Below are 19,626 nucleotides of genomic sequence, written 5' to 3' on the forward strand. Positions count from 1 at the left end.
AGGAGGGCTGCAACACCTCAAGATGGTACTGACAACCAAATTCTGTATTGTGACACCATGGGTCAAATCTGACCTCTTCCAGAGCATCTCCTATAAGCACATCTCCCAGGACCACAACTTTCACTTTAATGTTGGCAGATATTTGAAACACATCTCCCATCCTGATTCAATCCTTGTCAGTCATGGAGCACCTACTGCAACCTTAAGTAAATTGCTCCCATGGTTAATTAGCCTCCAAGTATGTTATTTATCAGTTGAATGTGTCTGGATTCAGCTGCCAGCCTCTGGAACTTCCTAGGGTTATTCCTGATACATTAAAGAGACATCCATGTTTGGAAATCTCTTTCCCATTCAGGTAATTGCAGCTATTCATCCTCTAAATGATTTTTTTAAAAAAAGAAAAAAGAAATAAAGAACGCTATAACAAAGAATGCAGCTGCACAAGGAGACAAGTTATTATTGCAGAGGCACCCAGCTGGTTTAGCATCTGAATGACTCCTGAGTGCTGGACTTTGCAAACGTGGGTTGTTTCATCTGCTACTCCCTGAAGAAGTACAAAACAGAGTGCCTACCCTGCACAAGCCACAAATGTAGGAACAAGACTGGCCTGCCTGTATTTGTGGTGGTGCCCTGGTGGATCCCTAGAGCAGGGTGGCAGATTTCTGCCCTTTGAGCCAACAGTGATGGGTAGAAAAAACTTCATCTTGTGTCTCAGTTGGTTGCAGAAGGTCACTAAGGTCCAGGCTTCACTTACTGACTTCTTCAGGTTCCAGCATCACAACTGAATACCTGCAGCAGCAGAAAGGTGCTAGACCTCACTAATGCCACATGCTGCAAAGCCTTTATCCTGCAGTGGATATTCATTTCATTCTGGGGAGCAGAGTCTGGTATGAACTAGGTATAAATCTCAATATATTGCATTCTCCATCTGTTCAGCATCACCTTTCTTCAGCCAACTTGATCTGTGGTAGGACTGCACAAGCCTTCCAGCAAAGAAAGCTTTACGTCCTTGAGCTTCAAGGAGTTAGGAGATAGGGACTCATCTACCTCTAGCCTCCACAACACCCTGTGACAATGACTTACACCATGCCATTGCATACCATGTGAATAACCTTCCTCCTCCTTTACAAAGCTTCCTTCCAAACTACTTTCTGCACTGTGACTGTGACCAAACCACTCCATTCACAGGCTCTTGGGCCTTGGTAACATTCCCTCTGAGCTGTCTCTCTTCTGAGCTGAAGATGTTTAATCTCTTCTCATGTGAAGAAGTCACACACTATGCACATCCTCAGCTCCTCTCTGTAACCTCCTGGTTCTATTACATCTTTCTGAGATGAAATGACTAAGATTGTAGATAGTAATCAGAATGAAGGTACAATGTGTACTTACACAGTGCCATAATCTCATCAATGTCCTTTCTTATCCTTTTTGTTCTTCCTATACAGATGACTGTAATTCTGGCATTCCAGAAATCAAATTAAGTTTCAGAAGAAACAACTATATTAACTCTTTCCTTCTACAAGAGCAGGAGATAAATCTTCTGCTTATATCTCAGCTCCTTGACCCTGCTATATAGCCAACTGCAAAATGAGTCATCACATCCTTCACACCTCATTTCCACGTATTTATGAATTGAGTCACTCATACGTTCAATGCTACCAGAGCCTGAGTTCATGCTGCAGTGACCTGCTCTTCCCTTCGTATCATTAATTTAAAGTTCTTTGTCTTGTGGCTAAAATTTTTGGACAAAATTCTTGCTTTGGATCTGTTGGGTGCTCTGGTACAGTCTGTGCCACCAGCCTTGTGGTAGCTTGTGTAATACAATACAGCAAGGATATACTTTTACTTTTTTTTTTAAGAAAGTCAAACAGCCGAAACAGCTTCTAAAAATGCAGTGTTTACAAGTCCCTTGTGTCGAATATGGCAGAAGTCCTTCTCAGCAAGAGAACGGGAAAAATGCCTACATTCATTCCTAAAATTCATCCAGAGTCCTTCCCTTTGCAAGATACCACCTACTCAGGTTACTTATTTCTTCTTCTTACTTGAATTTAAACAAACAAGCTCTGTCCATACACTGTCTTTGGCTGCTATTTGGGTAAAAACTAATGCCTGAACTGACTGAGGCGTGCTGAGCTGCACAGACAGGCACAGCCCTCTTCATCCTCATGATGGCAGAGACATGAGGCAGGGGCAGTTATCACCAAAACACTACCAAAGTCTCTCCCATTTTTAGCACTTTGATTTTCCCTTGGTGGAGCCCCAGTGTTCAAGTTGTGCCATTTCATGAACTGTAAGCTTACAATCCTCTCTACCAGGTAAGTGTTAGAAACCTTGGCTTGGGGTTGATTTATGGGTGAAAGGAGCAGGGCTGAGGACTGAGTCAGGTATTAACCTGACCCCTACTTGGCTGCCCACAAATAACTAAGACATGCCCCCTCCCAGTCCTGGCATATCCACAGCTGACAGGGAGGAAGGGCTTCACCACCACTGACAAAAGTGCGTCTTTATCTCGATGGGCTCCTTTCAGACCCCTGTGGAACGACATCACCAAAAGGAGACACAGAGAACCAGGTGGGTGGTGAAGTCTCCACAGGCATTACAAACCAGGAGCAGGAGGCAGTAAAATCATGAAGGATGGGAAATTTTTGTACCTTTCAAGGGGAAAACTGACAATCATCAGCTACTTCTGCCACCTGGCTGGAGGGGCTGTGGCTCTGTGACCAGAGAGTGGGTGCCCAATGCTGACTGCAGTAGCAAAAAGGGACCAAGGAAAGAGAGCAGAGAAAAAGCCAAGGAGCCACAAGATCTGATGACTTTGAGATCTGTAGGATGAGAAATAATGGAAGAGTGTAGCTCCAGACAAGAAAAATTTTCACTTCTCGACTCAGGAGTCTCAGGACCTAAACTGGCCACAGTGCATCAACAGCCAGTCTAGCATGGGCAAAAGCGATGGCATTGCTCCTGCCTTGGTGGAGGTAACACACTGAAACTTGTGAGTTACCAGTTGCAAAAACTGGACTCCACCAGCTGAGGAACAATGGGTCATGAGAGCACAGAGCCAAATCCACCCAGACATGCCAGCCTAAGTTTTGTACCACATGTTCTGAGCTTTAACACATTTTAGCATCTCTCCTTCCTGATAGCTTTTCCTCATGTTTCTTCTCTTCCATCACCAAATGGGCTATCCAGCCATGCATGTGTCTGATTCCTGATCTGCTGTTAAAATCTATGTTAATTCCTTAGAATCCCATAATTTTTTCCCCAAGCAGATTCTGAGCAGTTCTGGGATTCCTGTACCCGCAGACACAGTAGGTAGCTAACATGGTCTGCTCCGCAACAGCTCAGGCTGCATGAATGGTCTAATTAACACCTCATCAAACTCAACTGTTGGTTGTGTCTGGAGAAATTCCCTCTTGCACCTGTGCATCCACAAGACACCATTTCTAGCCTCCTGCATAGCAGGCCCAGCCACTGCAGCAGCTCTCCACTGCAGAGCCTGTCCTTACACCAGGCCCAGCTCCAGGCTCCAGGACCTGCCAGCTCAGGTGCAGCCAGCACAGCTTGGTGTCACCTGCCTAAGGACAGCCTCTGCAGTGAACAGTGTGCTCACCCTCCTATATGTTGCAAACTTTTGGGTGCCCAAACTGGCCATTATTGTAGCAGACCCCAGAGAAAGGTGGCACCTCCGGAGGGGTTCAGTCCCACCCTGTCCTGGAGGACAGGCATAAGGATTTAGTCAGAAGAGTCCCAGAGGTGTTCAGCACATACAAATGCCCAACTCATGTTGACACTGCCATTATTTCAGGACAAAATTTAAGCACAAAGTATAAGTTTAGGTTGGTTGCTTGAGATAACAGCTAAAAATATACTAAAATGTTTGGAACACAGAGTATGAACAGGAAAATATTATTCTACTCAATCCTTCACAGTGATGCTTTTCTCTGAGTGTTTTAGGACCGCAGGTATCTCCAGAGTCTTTCCATGGAGAACATCTAATGCCAGATTCTACTGCTGGAGAACACTCCCAGGGCTTCTCTCAGGTCTCCTGTCCCATTTCAGCTCTTTTCCATTACTTCCCCTACCAAAACTCACTTCCTCACTTAGTGTAACACAGCAATGCTCGCCTGGCAGACTAATCCACCCATCCCATCTTGCATCAGGGGTGTCATCTCACCCCTCCAGCCTTAGTTAACTCTATGCATAATCTTCCACTTGATCTATCTCCCCCTACATAGTTGACTTCGCTGTTCATCACTTTTTTTTTTTTTAAAGAAGAGAAAAACTGCAAATTTCACAACATCAGGACTATGAGCTGCACACTCTTCACTCAGGAGCCTTCAACCTACTGTGAGCACTGTGTAGACCACTCATGGTGGTCTAGCAAGGCAGATGGCAGATTTGCCTTTGAGAGAACCTTCCTAAATTCCCTTTCCTCTCTCCTGCCTGCTGACTGTGTGTGGCTCGTTCAGGACCCTGAGAGGCATGTCCTGGCTGTGACAGCACCAGGCACATGCTGAGCCACATCCTGCAGACCAGTTCTGGATGCTGCTACAGAAGACAGAGCTCTCGGTAGCACTAACCCACTTATTGAAGAGACCTTGGGGAGCTACTGGGAATAAAGCTCACACTGTCAAAGAGCTTAGGCACTGGGGTTTATTTTGTTTATCCTTTTGCAACTCCGTGTCCAAATACTACAAATGAGCGTTTAGCCCTTTGTCTTTGTGTAATCAGACTTGTCCCTCCGCTTTACGCCCTGCCTGGTAATAATGGGGTCTTTATGTGGAAAGACCAGCAGCTCTTTTCCCACAGGACCCCGCAGGCTGTAAGGCCATGCAGGCACGTGCCGCTTGCTGTGAGCTGCAGACACCACGATTTGGAATGCAGGACACAAGGGAGAGACAAAACTCTTTGAGCACCCATGGAACAGGGTCATCCTGGAAGACAGGGATGGCAGCAGAGAAAAGAACAAATAGCTTGGAGAGCAGGCATGCTCATCAGAGCTTTTCCACACCACATGGGGGGTTTATGAAGAGCCCCCACCGTCCTGTCACCAGGGCTGGAGCTCTTGCATACCTTCCCTTTCATTTGAGATGGGGTATCTGCCATTATCTCCACCAGACTGTGCACTACAGCCCTGCTCCCAGGGTTGCCGTCAGTCAAACACAGCCCAGCAACATTTAGCTGCTGGACCACCCTGGCCGTGCGACTTGGCTCTCCCGACCCCTCTTCCCTGGGACCCGGCTGCGGCGCACGAAGGGCAAACACAGCAGTAGGACTTCCCTTTCTCTAATAGCTTCTTGGCTCTCATCCCCATTGTTTTCCTTTCTCAGCCTGCTCCTCCTGGCGCTAATAGATTTCCTGCTGATCAAGGCTACTACAACATTTTGTAACTCCCCCTGCGCCGCTCCCACGCACGGCACCAAACGCGGGGCTCTCGCGTGCCATCAGGGAGCCGTGGTGTGGGTGCAGGGCTGTTCCCCCACTTTGGGCAGTGGGAGGGATGCTGGTGTTGCAGCTGGTTCAACCAGCTTTATGGTCTCTTTGTGCTGCTGCAGCAGAGCTGAGAATCTGGCCCTGGCTCCCTCCCTGCCTCGCTGGGGACTGCATCAGTGTGCTGTTTATTGTTTCTGCCAGATCATTCCTGCAGATGTTAATGAATGCTAGACCCAGCTTTGCTCCCAGCAGAGTCCCTTCCACACCTCCCCCTGCCCAGCCTTCTGCACTGGAGTTTCTGTTTACAGTCCTGCAGGGAATTTCTCTTCTGCTGCATGGTCTTCGAGCCACACAGACCCAACTCCTGCTGCCAGCAGGCTCCCACACCTCCCTCATTCCTGTAGCTGTCCAATGTCACCTCCAGGTGTTTGTGTCCCTCTCTGTCACCATTCCTTCTCCACCTCTGGCCTTTCCAAACTAGAGACATGCCAATCCCCCTAGGAGGGAGAAGAGAGCTCGGCCAATGAAGAAAGTTGCTACAGGTTCTTCCTCTGCACAGATGGAGAAAGCACAGGGAGAATAAATCACCAAATGGGAAGAGCAAAGCAATTTGTCCAGGAGAACTCGGAGATAATAACATGTGCATTGGTAAGTTGTGCCAGGACCAACATCCTGACCCTGCAGCCCTTGGGCTTGCTGCAGCCTGCATCCACACCCCTGCATTGTCTTAACATCCCAACAAGGTGGACACCACAGTCTGCCTGTAATTTGGAATGTTAAAAATACTTGGGAGAGTGTAATCAGTCCATCCCAAAATGCCACCGTCCCTGCCACCTCTGCAGAACTTTAGCAGTACAGGTGACCATGTCCCAAAGCCTGTGGTACTGTGGTGGCTCAGCCACACAGACCCTCCCTATCCTGGAGACTGCTGGACATTGGGAAGCCAAGGAGCAGGCCTTCCTGTGCAAAGGACATTGGTCTCAGGAGGGATTTCTGAGCTTTTTTAATCAATGCACCACCACTTACCCTTCCAGGAAAGCAATGACATTCTTTCTGGGCCTTCCAATGTTTGGCCCATAGAGGTGTGCTCTGGAGTAAGTGCGGATAAGCTGCAATAGGCTTCTCAGCTGAGTGTAGTCCTTCCCCAGCTGGCTGCCATTCACCGAGCGGCCAATCAGTGTCCGATAGTTATTGGGCTCTGAGAAAATAAAAATAAAAAATAGATAAATAAAAAAGCAAAACTTGTCTGCTCCGCTTCCTCCTCTGCACTTCCAGAGAGACACACAGCTCACCCTGTCACACAGCTTGAGCTCCTCAGAGGGCACAGAAAGCTCTGCAGAGCAACAGGAGGAGCCTTTGAGGAGTGGGTGACAGCCACTGCCTGCTCTCCTGTGCCCCTTTTGCTGTGTCATGCTCCTGCCCCCATAGGGTTGCCCACTTCCCCTGGCACTGTAGCCACCACACAAGTCCCTGCAGTAGCTAGCCTGGCCCCAGGACAAGCTGGGTCCAGCAGCCAGGGCACAAACATTTCATGTGCTTAATACCAACTGCGATATATGTCCAGCTAAGATACTCACTCACACCAAGGCTTAGAGGTGGTGCTGCCTTACAGCAGGAGCCTTTAAATCCCTTTGAAAATACACTGGAGAAGCATCCTGGGAGCTACAAGTATCCTCTCCCAGAACTGAGTATCTTTTGGTACAGCAGGCTCCATTCCCGTGGCTCTCCTGTTCCCACACTCACCATTGCCCAGCTCCCAGGAGATGTTGTACTTCTTGCTGGCACTGTACTTCAGCAGGCTGAGGGCATTGGAGCTGTTCCAGGAGTTGTTGGGATTTCGGCGCAAAGCATTCAGTGCAAAGATCAGGTGAAGGCCAGAGCAGTCAGCAAAGTTATAGAGTTTGTCTAGAGACCTGGCTGGGAAGAAACAAAAAACAGTTTGTAATTCAAAGGAAAGCTAGTTCCAAGTGGGTTCAAATGATCCTGCTGTCCATCATACCTTGCCTTCTATGTAGGATGAGCCAGGGTCAAATGCCATCCCCACGACATCTGCAACCACAGAAAGGCACCTGACCTTTGAAACCCAGATAGGATTCCAGGTGTGGGTTCATCTCCTTCCAGGATGAAACTTGGATGCCCTCCACCTCTGTGTCAGAGCTGGGGCCATGTTACCAGAGACAAGTGACTTTATAACATCGCTTTTCATCTGCTCTTGGCAAGGAAAGTTTGTCCTTTCCTGTGCTTATTCTGCCTTGCCTCTCTTTCAGAGCAGATCCCTGCAGTGTCTGGGGAGTGGACGAGGATGTCCCCACCCTAGAGCTGCCACCTCTCCTGCACCCCACAACAGCCTGCTGTTTGCTCTGCAGCCCCAGTGCAGTAACCCAGTGCTAGCAGTTATCACCCACAGGCTCCATGCATTGTGCACCTGGCTGACCCCTGTCCTGCACACAAAGTGGGGAGATTTGTGTCACCCCTGAGCCTGGGCAGAGAGGAGCTCCCTGCCTGGTGACAGCCTGGCCAAACCCTGCTGCCAGCAGGCCTCCCAGGGTGCTGGGGGCTGTCTGGGATCTGTGTCCTATCTGCTGGTCCCAAAAGTGCCTGCATGGCATCCCCCTGTACTGCGGCCTCGATGAGCAGTGGGGGCACTGGCCAGCAGCAACTGGAGAGACTAAAGAAAGAACTAACCCAATATTTAGGGAGGTGTGGCATTAGCACAGGGCAGCGAGACAAAACACTTAATGCCCTTTTTTAATGAAAACTTCCTTAAAAACTAAACAGCAATCAAATTGCTGATGTAGCTAATGCCATTGTTAGCAGGATACAAACTCACATGACAGCAAGAGGAGATTTGGTTAGAGAGCAATTAGATAACTGTGGCGTTTTCAATCATCCCTGCCTGTTGAACTGCATCCCAGGACACTCAGCAAGCTTCCTGAAGCAGCCTTGGAGATGCAACCACTTAACTCTGAAGAGCCACCAGGGATAGGGAGGTTCCAGGGGGCCAGGGAGGGCAGATCGTAGGCTCTGCTTTCAGAAGAGGGGAAGGAGGTGCTTGGGAATTACAGAGTAGGCAGACTGGCTTCAGGTCCCAGAAAAACACTTGGACAAATAACCAAGTTGCTTGTCAGCACTTAAAAAATATAAGGAGATGATCAACAGCCACAGGAAAGTGCCAAGAACAAATCACACTGAAACAATCTACTGACAGGAGAGCAGGGGTTGTGGGCAGCAAAGCAGCCATTTAGCAGCATACCTTGATGGGGTCTGAGGCTTTGCACAAAAAGGATTGCACATGATATTCTCTCCAGAAACTCAGGTAACCCTTATCTAGACTGAACTGCAGTGAGAAATATGCACATCTAGGTCAGCTTCCAGTAATTTGTTGTTACAGTGAAGGGTCTAGACAGCCTGCTCTGGATCTATTTGCACATTTCCAAAAAAAGTGGGGCATAAAGGAGCAGAGGATACATCAGACTTGCCATGGCACCAGCGTGATAGCATGCAGCACCTTTGCCAAGGGAGATGGAGAGGGTGTAGGGAAGGCCACCACACACTCAGGGAATTGCTCTAAGTCCAGCAGTGATGCTCCAAGATTTCCTGTAGCCATGCTGCCCACCTAAGGTGCAAGTGAAACAGTGACAAGAGGGAGCTGCTCACTCCAGGTGGGATAAGCTGTTCCCTGTATGTCTGTATTTATTCTGTTGCCTTTTCTGGTCATTGAAGGTCTCAGTGAATGCAGAGCCAGCTCTGAGGTCTGAGAAGAACAAACTTATTTTAAAAATAAAGTTTTAAGGAGGGTCCAGGAAATAAGTTAACTGAATAGCTAACATTTAATGCAACACAGCGCACTTATGGAAAGAAAAAGAATGCAAAAATGTGGAAGAGAAATTCTTAATCCCTTTCACAACCTTTTTCAAAATGCTACTGGTTGTTTGAATGAATTAGATTAATCTAATGTATTCATCCCAGTGGTTCAGGCACATTAGTTGCTTTTCTGGATGTTTAGTGAATTAGAGACAGATACAGTTACTTATTAGTGATTTACTTCAGACCCCCAGGCAAAAAGCTGCACCTGAAATGAGACTCCTATGAAGAGAAAATAGACACCTAAATTGACAAATCAGGATAGCAAAAAAGGTGTTACCTGCAGTTCCCCTGCTAGAAATGAAACCTTTTCACTGGCACAAAACAACTGTACTACAAAAGGGGATTTGGTTCATGTTTAAGAGCCACTTCAGAAGACTGGGAATTGATTTTCCATGCATCCATGAGAGGAAACAAGACGTCTGTTTATCCCAACACAAGGCCTGCCACTGTGAAATTATATTTTCCCCATGACACTTATTTTGTTTCCGTGCGCCTGGACGCAGAGATGCCACGTGTATTTCATGTTCTGCCACGACTTTCCAAGCTGGAAACCTCAGCAATCAGGGGAGTGAGCTAGGAGAAACACACAGATGTCTGGGGTTTGGTCCTGCACGTTTCCAGTGCTCTCCCAGGACAGATAGACCTGTAGCCTGCACTGAAGCTACAAAGAACAGAAAGTACTAATAAACCTACCTCTGCATCACACCAGATTGCTAAAACAGCCACTCTTGATATCAAGACTAGCAGGTACCAAATTCACTTTCCTCATTCATTCTTGGCAACTGTCTTGGGATAGTGCAAACTTGGAAGCACCACTGCAGTGACCCTGGCAGAGTCTTGATGATCAGTTTGCACAATCTACCCAACCATTGATGTGCATGTCTCTCACCTCTGACATGACTGCCTTAAAAACTGGACATATTCATTGCAGGCAGCTGCAGTTAGATGGCAAGAATACCATCATGCAGTATATGACAGCAGCGTGTTTAAGTGGCCAAGGTGGCCAAGGGCATCCTGGCTTTTATCAGCCACAGTGTGGCCAGCAGGACCAGGGCAGTGATTGGCCCCCTGTACTCAGCACTGGTGATGCTGCACCTTGAGCGCTCTGTTCAGTTTAGGGTCCCTCACTATAAGAGAGATGTTGAGGTGCTGTCCAGAGCATGTCCAGAGAGGGACAAAAAAGCTGGGGAAGGGTCTGGAGCACAAGTCTTGTGAGGGGCAGATGAAGGAGCTGGGGGTATTCAGGTTGGAGAAAAGGAGTTTCAGGGGAGACCTTATCACTCTCTACCAACTGCCTAAGAGGAGGTTGTAGTGAGGGGGTGGCTTCTTCTCCTTAGCAACAAGGGATAGGAGAAGAGGAAAGAGCCTTAAGTTGTGCCAGGGGACATTTAGATTGGCTACAAGAAAAAATTTCTTCGCTGAAAGCATGATCAAACATTGGAACAGTTTATCCAGGGAAGTGGTTGAATCACTACCCCTGGAGATATTTAAAAGATGTGTAGGTATGGCACTTAGGAACATAGTTTAGTGATGGAGTTGGCAGTATCACTATAATGGTTGGACTGAATGATCTTAGAGGTCTTTTTCAAACCAAATGATTCTACGGATGGCTAAAGCACAAAAAGAAGCCTATTTAGAAGACTTTGAGTGATGTCCAGTCCTCCATATGTACAAATAAGGCCATAAGAAAATGCTATAAATATTTTACTGCCATGACTAGGGATGGCAACATTACTTTTGAGTAATGAGAACATGAAGAATCACAGTATTATTAACAGCTGGCTAAAACTCACTTTGAATTCTGGATAATTGCACTGTTTTTTCTTCATCAAACAAAGAAAATCATACAGGAATTTAACCTTTCCCCAGCTAACAGATCATTAGGCAAGGCTTTCACAAAGCACTTAAATAGAAAAAGCCATTGTTGTACCAGAATGAATCTTAATAGAGCAGGACTAGATTTATAAGATGTTCTTCCTGCTCCTTCTCCCCCTCTGCCCAGTGCAGAGATGCACATGCTCAGCACTCATGTGCCACTTGAGCTCAGCAAGAAGGAATAATGAAAACAAAGGAAAAAAGGGCAAGGGTGCTGAGAGTCAGCTTCTTCCATTTATGCTGCTCATGTGGTTGGAGTGAGGCTGCCCGAGGCAGCAAAGCCCTCTGCTCTGTCCCCTCACACCCAGCAGCACTTTTGGTGGGGGAGTCTCACTGGGGTGGGTGCCTTGCTGGGTTTGGGACAAACAGAGGCCACTTAGGCCCAGCACAAAAATTAAATCAGAAGATATTTGTGATTTCTCAGACTTTTACATCATTGGTTGCAGAGGTTTGAAGTCATCTAGGGAGTGAAGACAGCCCCACAATCCATGGCTACGTGGCCACCAATGAGGATCTGCTCCCAGTCCTGCCCTCAGATGAAACTCTGCAAAGAAATTAAAGCTTTTAGCTGCTTATATTGATCTCATACCCTGCACAGAGAAAGACAAACAATTTCAAAATGCAGAAGGTGTCTGTAAAACCACAAATGATGGTGGGGTTCAAGGGACAAGTACGTCCTTTGGGATTCTTTCCCATTATTCTTCTTTTTATACAAGGCTAAATTTTAATGTTCTCTGAAAGATGGATGGTACTTAACTCTGTAGCACGCCAACACAAAATCTGAGGCACATTAAAATATCTCTGGCAGTTTAAAATAATTGGAAAGACTTTCCAGTTGTAGTTACTGAATTAAACATTATACTAGAGACTTTATAAAGAGCACAGTATTGACCGCTGTTTGGTAAGAGGGAAAATTCAGGAATCTCTGGGTTTGAAAGTCTTCCACATTTTTTATTCTGCTTCAGGAGTTTTGCTTTGGCAGAATTTAGCATGAAGAGTGGAAATTCATGTGTATGCTGAGATGGAAGCTGGGTTCAGTCAGTGGGCTGAGGGGTGGCAGGACATGGCAGGGTGTGCCAGGGGCTTTTGTACCTCTGGGAAGGCAACCAGAAGGATGGGAAAGAAGAGCCTGTTCCTCCTCTATCCCCACCATTCACCACATCCATCTCTGCACACACGGAGTATGCAAGCACTGAGGAGAGTGAGACAGGAGCTGAGCATGGGATGGGCAGCACACAGCACAATTCCCAAATCCACAGGTTAGCTGAGAGACCAATCCAATGAACAATAGATGAACCTGTCTGTGGAAAAAGCTAAGAAATGCAGCTCTAGAAATAACGATCTCAACTTATCACAGATATTGCTCAACTCTGCGTTCTCCATAAATTCTGAGCAAGCCTGGGAATCTCTGCACACAGCTCCTGGGGCCAGCACTGAAGCCAGCAGCAGCCCCTGCCCCTTGAGCACCCCAGAGGATGTAGCAGAGCAATGGGATTGGGAAAGACCTGGCAAAGAGAAGCCCAAAGAGAACTTTATAGGGAGAGGCAGAAAGAGTAGTACAGGCTGTTCAGACTACAGATGAGTAAGATGGCTGGTCAGAGCAATGAATGGAAAAAGAAAGATATTCCCACTTACCGAAGATCAAGTGGGTACAAGGAAAATTTATTTGCAAACAAATTGGCACCAAATTGGTCAGCTGAGTCCCATTTGCTCTGTCTGTCTTGCATTGAAAATCCTGATAAAACCATTGTGTGTGGCAAGGACTTGATGTTTTCTTAGCAAATAAATATGAATCAGAAGATATGTAACAGACAATTAAAGTCACTCCAGACCCATGGGACAGGCCTGCAAGGCCTGGGACAGGACTGGCTTGAAATCTTCCAATGCATTGCATCCCCAGTCACGACAGGGTGTCAGACTAGGCAACCAGAAACCCCCCATCCACAATCTGTACAGTTAGAGCACCAAATATCAGCCTTCACCACCACTGCAAGTTCAGAGGCAAAGCAGCAATCCCACCCTGTCCATACACACTAAAGTATCCAACTTGACCCACCGGATCATGGGAAGATTTTCCTATTATAGCTGCATGCTAAGCCATTCCCTCAAAGTTGTTGCTTAATGAGAATTTTAGAGATTACAAGGCTACCAAGAAACCCACACAGTTGCTGGAAACTGCATTCTAATGATGACCATCCCAGCTGGGAAGCTGTTTGGTTTTAATTTGGTTTTCTGAAGCATTTTGCTATGCAGTAAAACTACACTGTATAAAGATGCCGGAGAATTCCTGGGCAAAATTGCTGTCTGGAGGGAAAAATTTGCTTGCCTCAGATACACATTTCACCTGAAATGATCTCTCTACCTGGTCAGGCTCCTAATTCCCTCCAAAGAGGACTGAGGTTTTCAGAAGTGTCCCTTGCTCTCCTTTACCTGCCAGGCTCTCCTATTGCTTGAAAGCAAGGTGCAATGTTGGAGGTCTGTTCTGAGTGACAAGAAGTGCTTTGGCAGAGCCTAATGGTGCTATAGAAAAGGGATCTAGTTTAATCCCATCTGAAGAATACCTGAAAGTTGGAGGAACTGGCTTTAATACTGCCAGCCAGCAAAGAAATGCTGCGTACTGTGTGTTAATGAGAACCTGGATTTTATATCCAGCTGGAGGACAGATGGGGGATCTGGGCTATTCCCTTTGGAGTATCAAGGGGGCCTTTTTCCAAGGGAATTGTCATCATCCCCGGTCTTTAAGCAGCTGAACATCGACCCTCAATATTCATTCAAGTCTTTAACTAGATTTTTCATTTCACTGCCAGCGCAGAGGTGATTATGCTGACCACGTGAGCAAGGTTTAGTCCTTAACACCGCTGCACAGAAACAGCAGTCTGGGGGCTTGGTGTCAATCTCTCGCCAATAAGGAGCTTGGCCAGCAGCCATGGATTGTGGGCTGAGTTCCCAGCTGGCATATAACTTGGAAGACAACCACGAGGTCTGGGTTCAATATCCAATTGCTAAGGAGTCTGGCTGACAGCCTCATTTTGTGGAATGAATCCCAAATTAATATAATTCTTTTGATACCAGACAAGGGGCATGGCCTGTTTCCAAATGCTCCAGGGGCTCAGATAAAAGTCATAGGCATTGGGTTCAGTGTGTAAATGGTATCGAGGTTGGATAAGAGTCAGGATTGGGCTTAATCCTCAGATGGTGAGAAAAAGGAATGAGCCCTGAGCTCTGCCTTCATGCAAAAAAGAGAGCTCAAATGAGCAGAATAGCTCTGTTTTCAATCCTCGCGTGGTAAAGAGCTCACAGGACAGTAATGGTTTCTAGGAACAAGTGTAAATTGACATGGAGCTTCAGAAGAGATGTGGGATCTGGGTTCAATCTCCAAGTGCTGTAAAGCTCAGATAATGGCCAGAGGGGCAATTTCCAAACCCTCTGTTCCAGTCTGGTGTCTGGGAAGAAACTAGAATCATATTACAGCTAAGAAAGCTGTTTTCTCCTGCTGCATAACTTAAGGTATTTTCCCTTTTGGATCAGGATGAATCCAGCATCTTCTAAAGTTTCAGAGGGAAACGGAGGTGAGCAGGGAGAGTGCTACATGTTTGAGTGGAGAAGAAGAACAGAGCAAGGGAAAATAAGTCTGTGAGCACCACCTGTTCTTCCACATCTTCTTGGCCACCTCAGATCACTGGATTTGAGCCATGGAAATTGCTCCAGGGAAAACCTGGGTACAGCTCCTCAGCATCCTCAGTGCTCAGCAGTGCCTGCACTCCTGGGTGCCCTTGGGGCCTCTGGGGGAGGCAGCTTGTCCTGTCAAGAGACGGTGACAGCCTGCGTGCCAGTTCCATCTCACTGCCACTGCTTGCACAAGGGATTGGTGGGAATCAGCGTGCGCACAGTGAGTCAAGTCAGCAGCTTGCTTGAGTCATTCCATTTTGGATAAAGGAATGCAAATAAAATGAGCAGAAAGGATTCAAATATTATTTTGTCCAGGCATTTGAAGCTGGTCTTTTACATAGGAAAAAGATCAGAGGATGAGGTTTTATCAAAGGCTATATACAGATCTTGTGAAAAGCTTCAAATTTGATAGCACTATCTTTCTGTTCTTGAGGAAATGTTAAAAATCTAATTCCAGTCTCTGTGACTCTCAGCTTTAGCTTCAAAGTCCAAATAGGATGGGCCAGACAGGGCCTGATCTGTGAATGCTGCTAGAACAGGCTGTGGATTGTGAACCTGACTTGCAGTTAGCCAGACTCTGGAGCAGAAACATCAGGCTTGGGGTAAAACCCTCCAAAACCCCTTCTCAGTGTGGGAACTACCCATTCCTAATGACCAGGGGTGCTGGAGACAAGCCCTGTCAGCACCATCCCCGGCACAGGTGGTGGGCACAGCCCAGTATTTTGCTGTTACCCTGTGCAGAGGTGTGACTCTGGGGACAGGTTACCCCATGGCCACAGGGCTGCCTTCCTCCAGGCTTTACCTATGCACGTGGAGGGAGCAAACCTGCCAGGCTTGGGAACACGGCTGCAGACATAACCCAGCTCCACTGCCAGACCTTTGCTGACAGCATGACTGTTTTATATGGCTATAAGAACAGCTATAAGCACAGCTGTCTGAAAAACAACAAAATCTATGATGTGTGTTTCTAAACCCAATGACAGCTGGCAGTGCTGCGCTGCAGCTCATTCCTTCTTTTACATGGTTTAGTTAAAACAATTCTCTGCAATCACCGTGATTTATCAACAAACAGCAGTTTCTGGAACAATTTAAAAGCATTCCCAAATAGGTAAGAAGTGGTCAGCTCCTCAAGCACTCAGCAAGCTCCCAAATGGCAGGCAGCTAGAGATGGACAAGGATGGCAGATGGGAGGACCAAACGCCCTCCCTGGCCACCCCACAGGCAGAACAGGCTGTGAATCCCATTGGGATGGGTACCTGGGCAGCTTTACTCAGAGCATTACCCAGGGATGGGAGAATGGTGATTTATAAAGCTGGCTTCAGGTCCAAACATGAGCCATTTCTGTGCTGCCAGGAGAGGTGACTTGGTCCTTGCACAGGGCTGCTCCCTGTTCGCATGGAGGGGACCTCCTGCCACTGAGTCTGAGCTCTCAGGCACAGGAACCCCTGTGCAGCCCAAACCCACAGAGGTACACACCAGATAATGCCATAGCTCACTGTTCAGCTGGGTGTTGTGACACAAGGCAGAGCGAGAAGGCAAGAACTGCACCGTGCCTGTCCCCACGCTCACCTCCTCCTACACCTGTAGGGCAGGTGACAATAGCCATGATGGGAACCCACACAACCCCGTGCATCACTTGCTACTCAGGCAAAATCCATCCACATTGTCCTTTGAAGCTGCCACAGTTACAAGGTCTAGCAGCACCCAAAGCACTTACACTGCAGCAAGAGTGTAGATGTTTTCAACACTTCCCTGTAAAAAGTGAGCTGGGCAGCACAGGCTGAGCAACACCCTGTGCAGATGTTGCATGGCTAAATAGGATTGAAAGACGCACAGGTACAAAGCATGCTTTTAACATGTTCATTTAATCTCAGTAAAATGCTTAGCCCAGCTAGGCTATGCATCTAGCTCACCAATCCCCTTCTGCCCAGCCAGCAGCTCCTATACTGCATTTTTTGCTGCCTAAACTGCTGTCACGTGGCAGACACACGGCTCGATTCAGAAGAGCCTCACACAGGGATGCAAGCCAGATCCACCCCACAGCATCCCTGGAGCCGCAGAAGGAGCAGAGCCCTGTACCAGGCCCTTTGCCTCCCACCCCCCAGAGCTCTGGCTGCTCCAGAGCAGAGTGACATTGATCAGTCATGCGAGCAGCCTGAACTACCACATCGGGAACAAATTCAAACTGAGGACTTTAGTGTTGCCAAACCCCAACATTCAAAAATCATGAGTCAAACTCACAAAAATCATGCGACTGGCTCAAGAAACCTGGTTTTCACACAATTTTCATTGCCTGCTGTTTTAAAAAAATTGGGGTGCCTTTATAAGATGTTTTTGAGTTCTTCTACTACCAGGAGAGTTAAAATCTGTCTTATTTTTATTATTCCTTTTAGGTAGTTGATGTGCAGCAAAACAACCAGTTTACAAGTGGTTTGACTGCCGTGGGTGGGGACAGCAGCTGGTGGCCAGGGATGGCAGGGGCACACCTGAAGTCCCCCAATGCTTGGTGCTGCAGCAGAAACACTCTGCTGCTAAACACGGGTCTGGCCATCTCCTCTTACAATCCCTAGCTATTGGGAAGCAAACTCAGAATCCACAAAAGTCAGGTGCTTTGTTTAGTGGGTCTGAGTCAGTGTTTCCTATCGTGCAAGGAGCCTCAGTCATGGTGTGCTGCTGAGACCGCCTGTCCTAGTCCTGGCACATCCTCTCCTCATCCTCTCCTCATCCTCTCCTCATCCTCTCTTCATCCTCCCCTCATCCCCTCCTGCCTGCTGACCCCATTCTCGCCGTCAGCCATCCCTGGCTGTTCCTACTCTGCAGAGCAGCTGACTTTTCTGGGAGGAAGAGGGAGTGACTACAGCTCTCTGCACACTTTGTGAGCTGGGCATCTGGTATTTTTCAAAACTCTGAAACATTTTAACTGAAAACTGTCTTAAAAAAAAGAAAAAAAAAAAGTACACCCAAAACCCCAACCAAAAAAACAACACATAAAACCGGAAATGTTTCAATCTGAAATCCTTAATTAAAACCACACTCTTTAGTACATAAAGAAGGAAGTTAAAACAGAAATGTACTTTTGCACATTACAGACAGCATTATAATAAACACAGAGCTCTGCCAAGAAAGAGGCATTTTCAAGGCCAAAATAGATGCCTCCAGCTGCACTTGGATAATGTCAGAGGGCTTGTCTGCAGTGCGAGTGTGGCTGCATTTGAACACAAGAGCGACTGACCAAGCTTGGCGGGTGAGGAACACGGCAATTAGCGGCACAGACTGCGAGAGCTGCAGCAGGGACCATGGCCCACGGGGGTCAGAGCTCCACTGATTCCCACAGATCCCACACCCGGGTCTTAATCTGTAAAATATTTGAAGGAACTGGGCCTGGCTCTCTCTGCTCCTCTGGGCTCACAGATATGGCTCAGCTGGAGGGACCCGGTTTGGCAGGAGCTCTCCCCGGCTAATCTTTGGGGGAATCTTGTACCAAAGCACACAGGGTGGAGTCTCAACCTGATTTTGGAGGAACAGATGAGTGCCTGGAAAAGGCCAGCATGGTTAGCGTGATGTCCTGCACCAGGCAGCCTGGGACACACATGTGGAGTGCACAAGTCAAACCCAGCCCCTCAGCAGGACATATCAGATATTTTATAAAGGTACCCACTGTCAGCTTAAAATCTTCTGCAATTATGGAAATCAACCTATCCCTGTGTGAAATTTTGTAGTTATTTATCATCCGTGGTCAAAATAGGCACCTGGCTTTGACTCCAAATCTACCTGTTTTGGCTTTCTGGTGACAGGATCTTGCTATACTCCTGCCCTGCTACATTTTTTTTCTTGTGATAGCTGAAGATTAAGGTCAAGCCTCCTCTAAACACATTTTCATTAAGCTGTATTTGTTGCAGGTCTTCAGTATCTTCACAGTAATGCAAGATGTCCCAAGCTTCCTATCAATTCTTTGGCTCTTTGCTGTCCTACAAGCCTTACTAAGCTCTGGCAACAAACCCCTGCTATGTGGGGCATTTAGGATCTCCTGAACCAATTGATTTGCTGTGAGAGGACAGGTCTGCTCAGACTCCTCCTCCTCACCACCTGCAGAGCCAGAGCAGCCTTGTCTGCACCTAAGTGCAGGAGAGCAAACAAGACACATTTAAACAACTACAGCAACTAACCTCACACATGTTTCATGGAAAGATTGTTGGAGGGGAATGCTGATGTGAAATGATGTCACCTGATCAGAAAACAGAAGAAGGAAATATGAGGGTTGATTTGGGTTTTTTGTATGAAGAATATTTTGGGGTTCAAAGAGAGGTGAGAAACAGACTCTGTGCATGACTCCAGGGGCCAAGAAAAATAAAAGGAGCACAGGAGATGTCCCACAGAGCTTCATTAATAACAAAGAGAACACAGAGGACATCTTTTTGAGTGTCTGGCTAAAGCAGCTAAAATAACTGGAGTTGGTAGGAACTGATAATTTTAATTACCATGTTATCTGCTAAAGACAGAGCAGGGCAGGTTCCAGACACTCCAAGTTGTTGGAATGCATGAGGAAAAGTTGCTCTGGAGAAGAGAAAGTAACAGGGGAGGGGATGTTTATTACTTGAATATTATTGGTATAGAAAGTAGCTTAATAGTCCAAAAATTGAAGTAAATTTGAGTACAAGTGGTTACAAAACCAAAAAGCCCAGCAATTTAAGGCAGTGAAGGAATAAGAAAAACGGATTAAATATAATGTATTTCCAAAAAAGCAAATTTGAACAAATTCAGGGCACAGGTCAAGAGGATCTC

At 47.0% G+C, this 19,626-nt stretch overlaps 1 protein-coding gene across 2 annotated transcripts in view; it reads right to left on the reverse strand.

Annotated features, from left to right (window-relative positions):
* Positions 1 to 19,626, reverse strand: part of HPSE2 (heparanase 2 (inactive)) — a 106,279-nt gene that overhangs the window by 28,157 nt on the left and 58,496 nt on the right. For both annotated transcript variants that reach the window (XM_033065986.2, XM_033065985.2), the window contains 2 exons: positions 7,177 to 7,350; positions 6,460 to 6,631 (listed from right to left, as the gene is read on the reverse strand). In XM_033065986.2, coding sequence (XP_032921877.1) covers positions 6,460 to 6,631; positions 7,177 to 7,350 — 346 coding nt within the window. The remainder of the gene's footprint in view (positions 1 to 6,459; positions 6,632 to 7,176; positions 7,351 to 19,626) is intronic.

Source organism: Catharus ustulatus, chromosome 8 (genome assembly GCF_009819885.2).
Source record: "Catharus ustulatus isolate bCatUst1 chromosome 8, bCatUst1.pri.v2, whole genome shotgun sequence".
Lineage (NCBI taxonomy): Eukaryota > Metazoa > Chordata > Aves > Passeriformes > Turdidae > Catharus > Catharus ustulatus.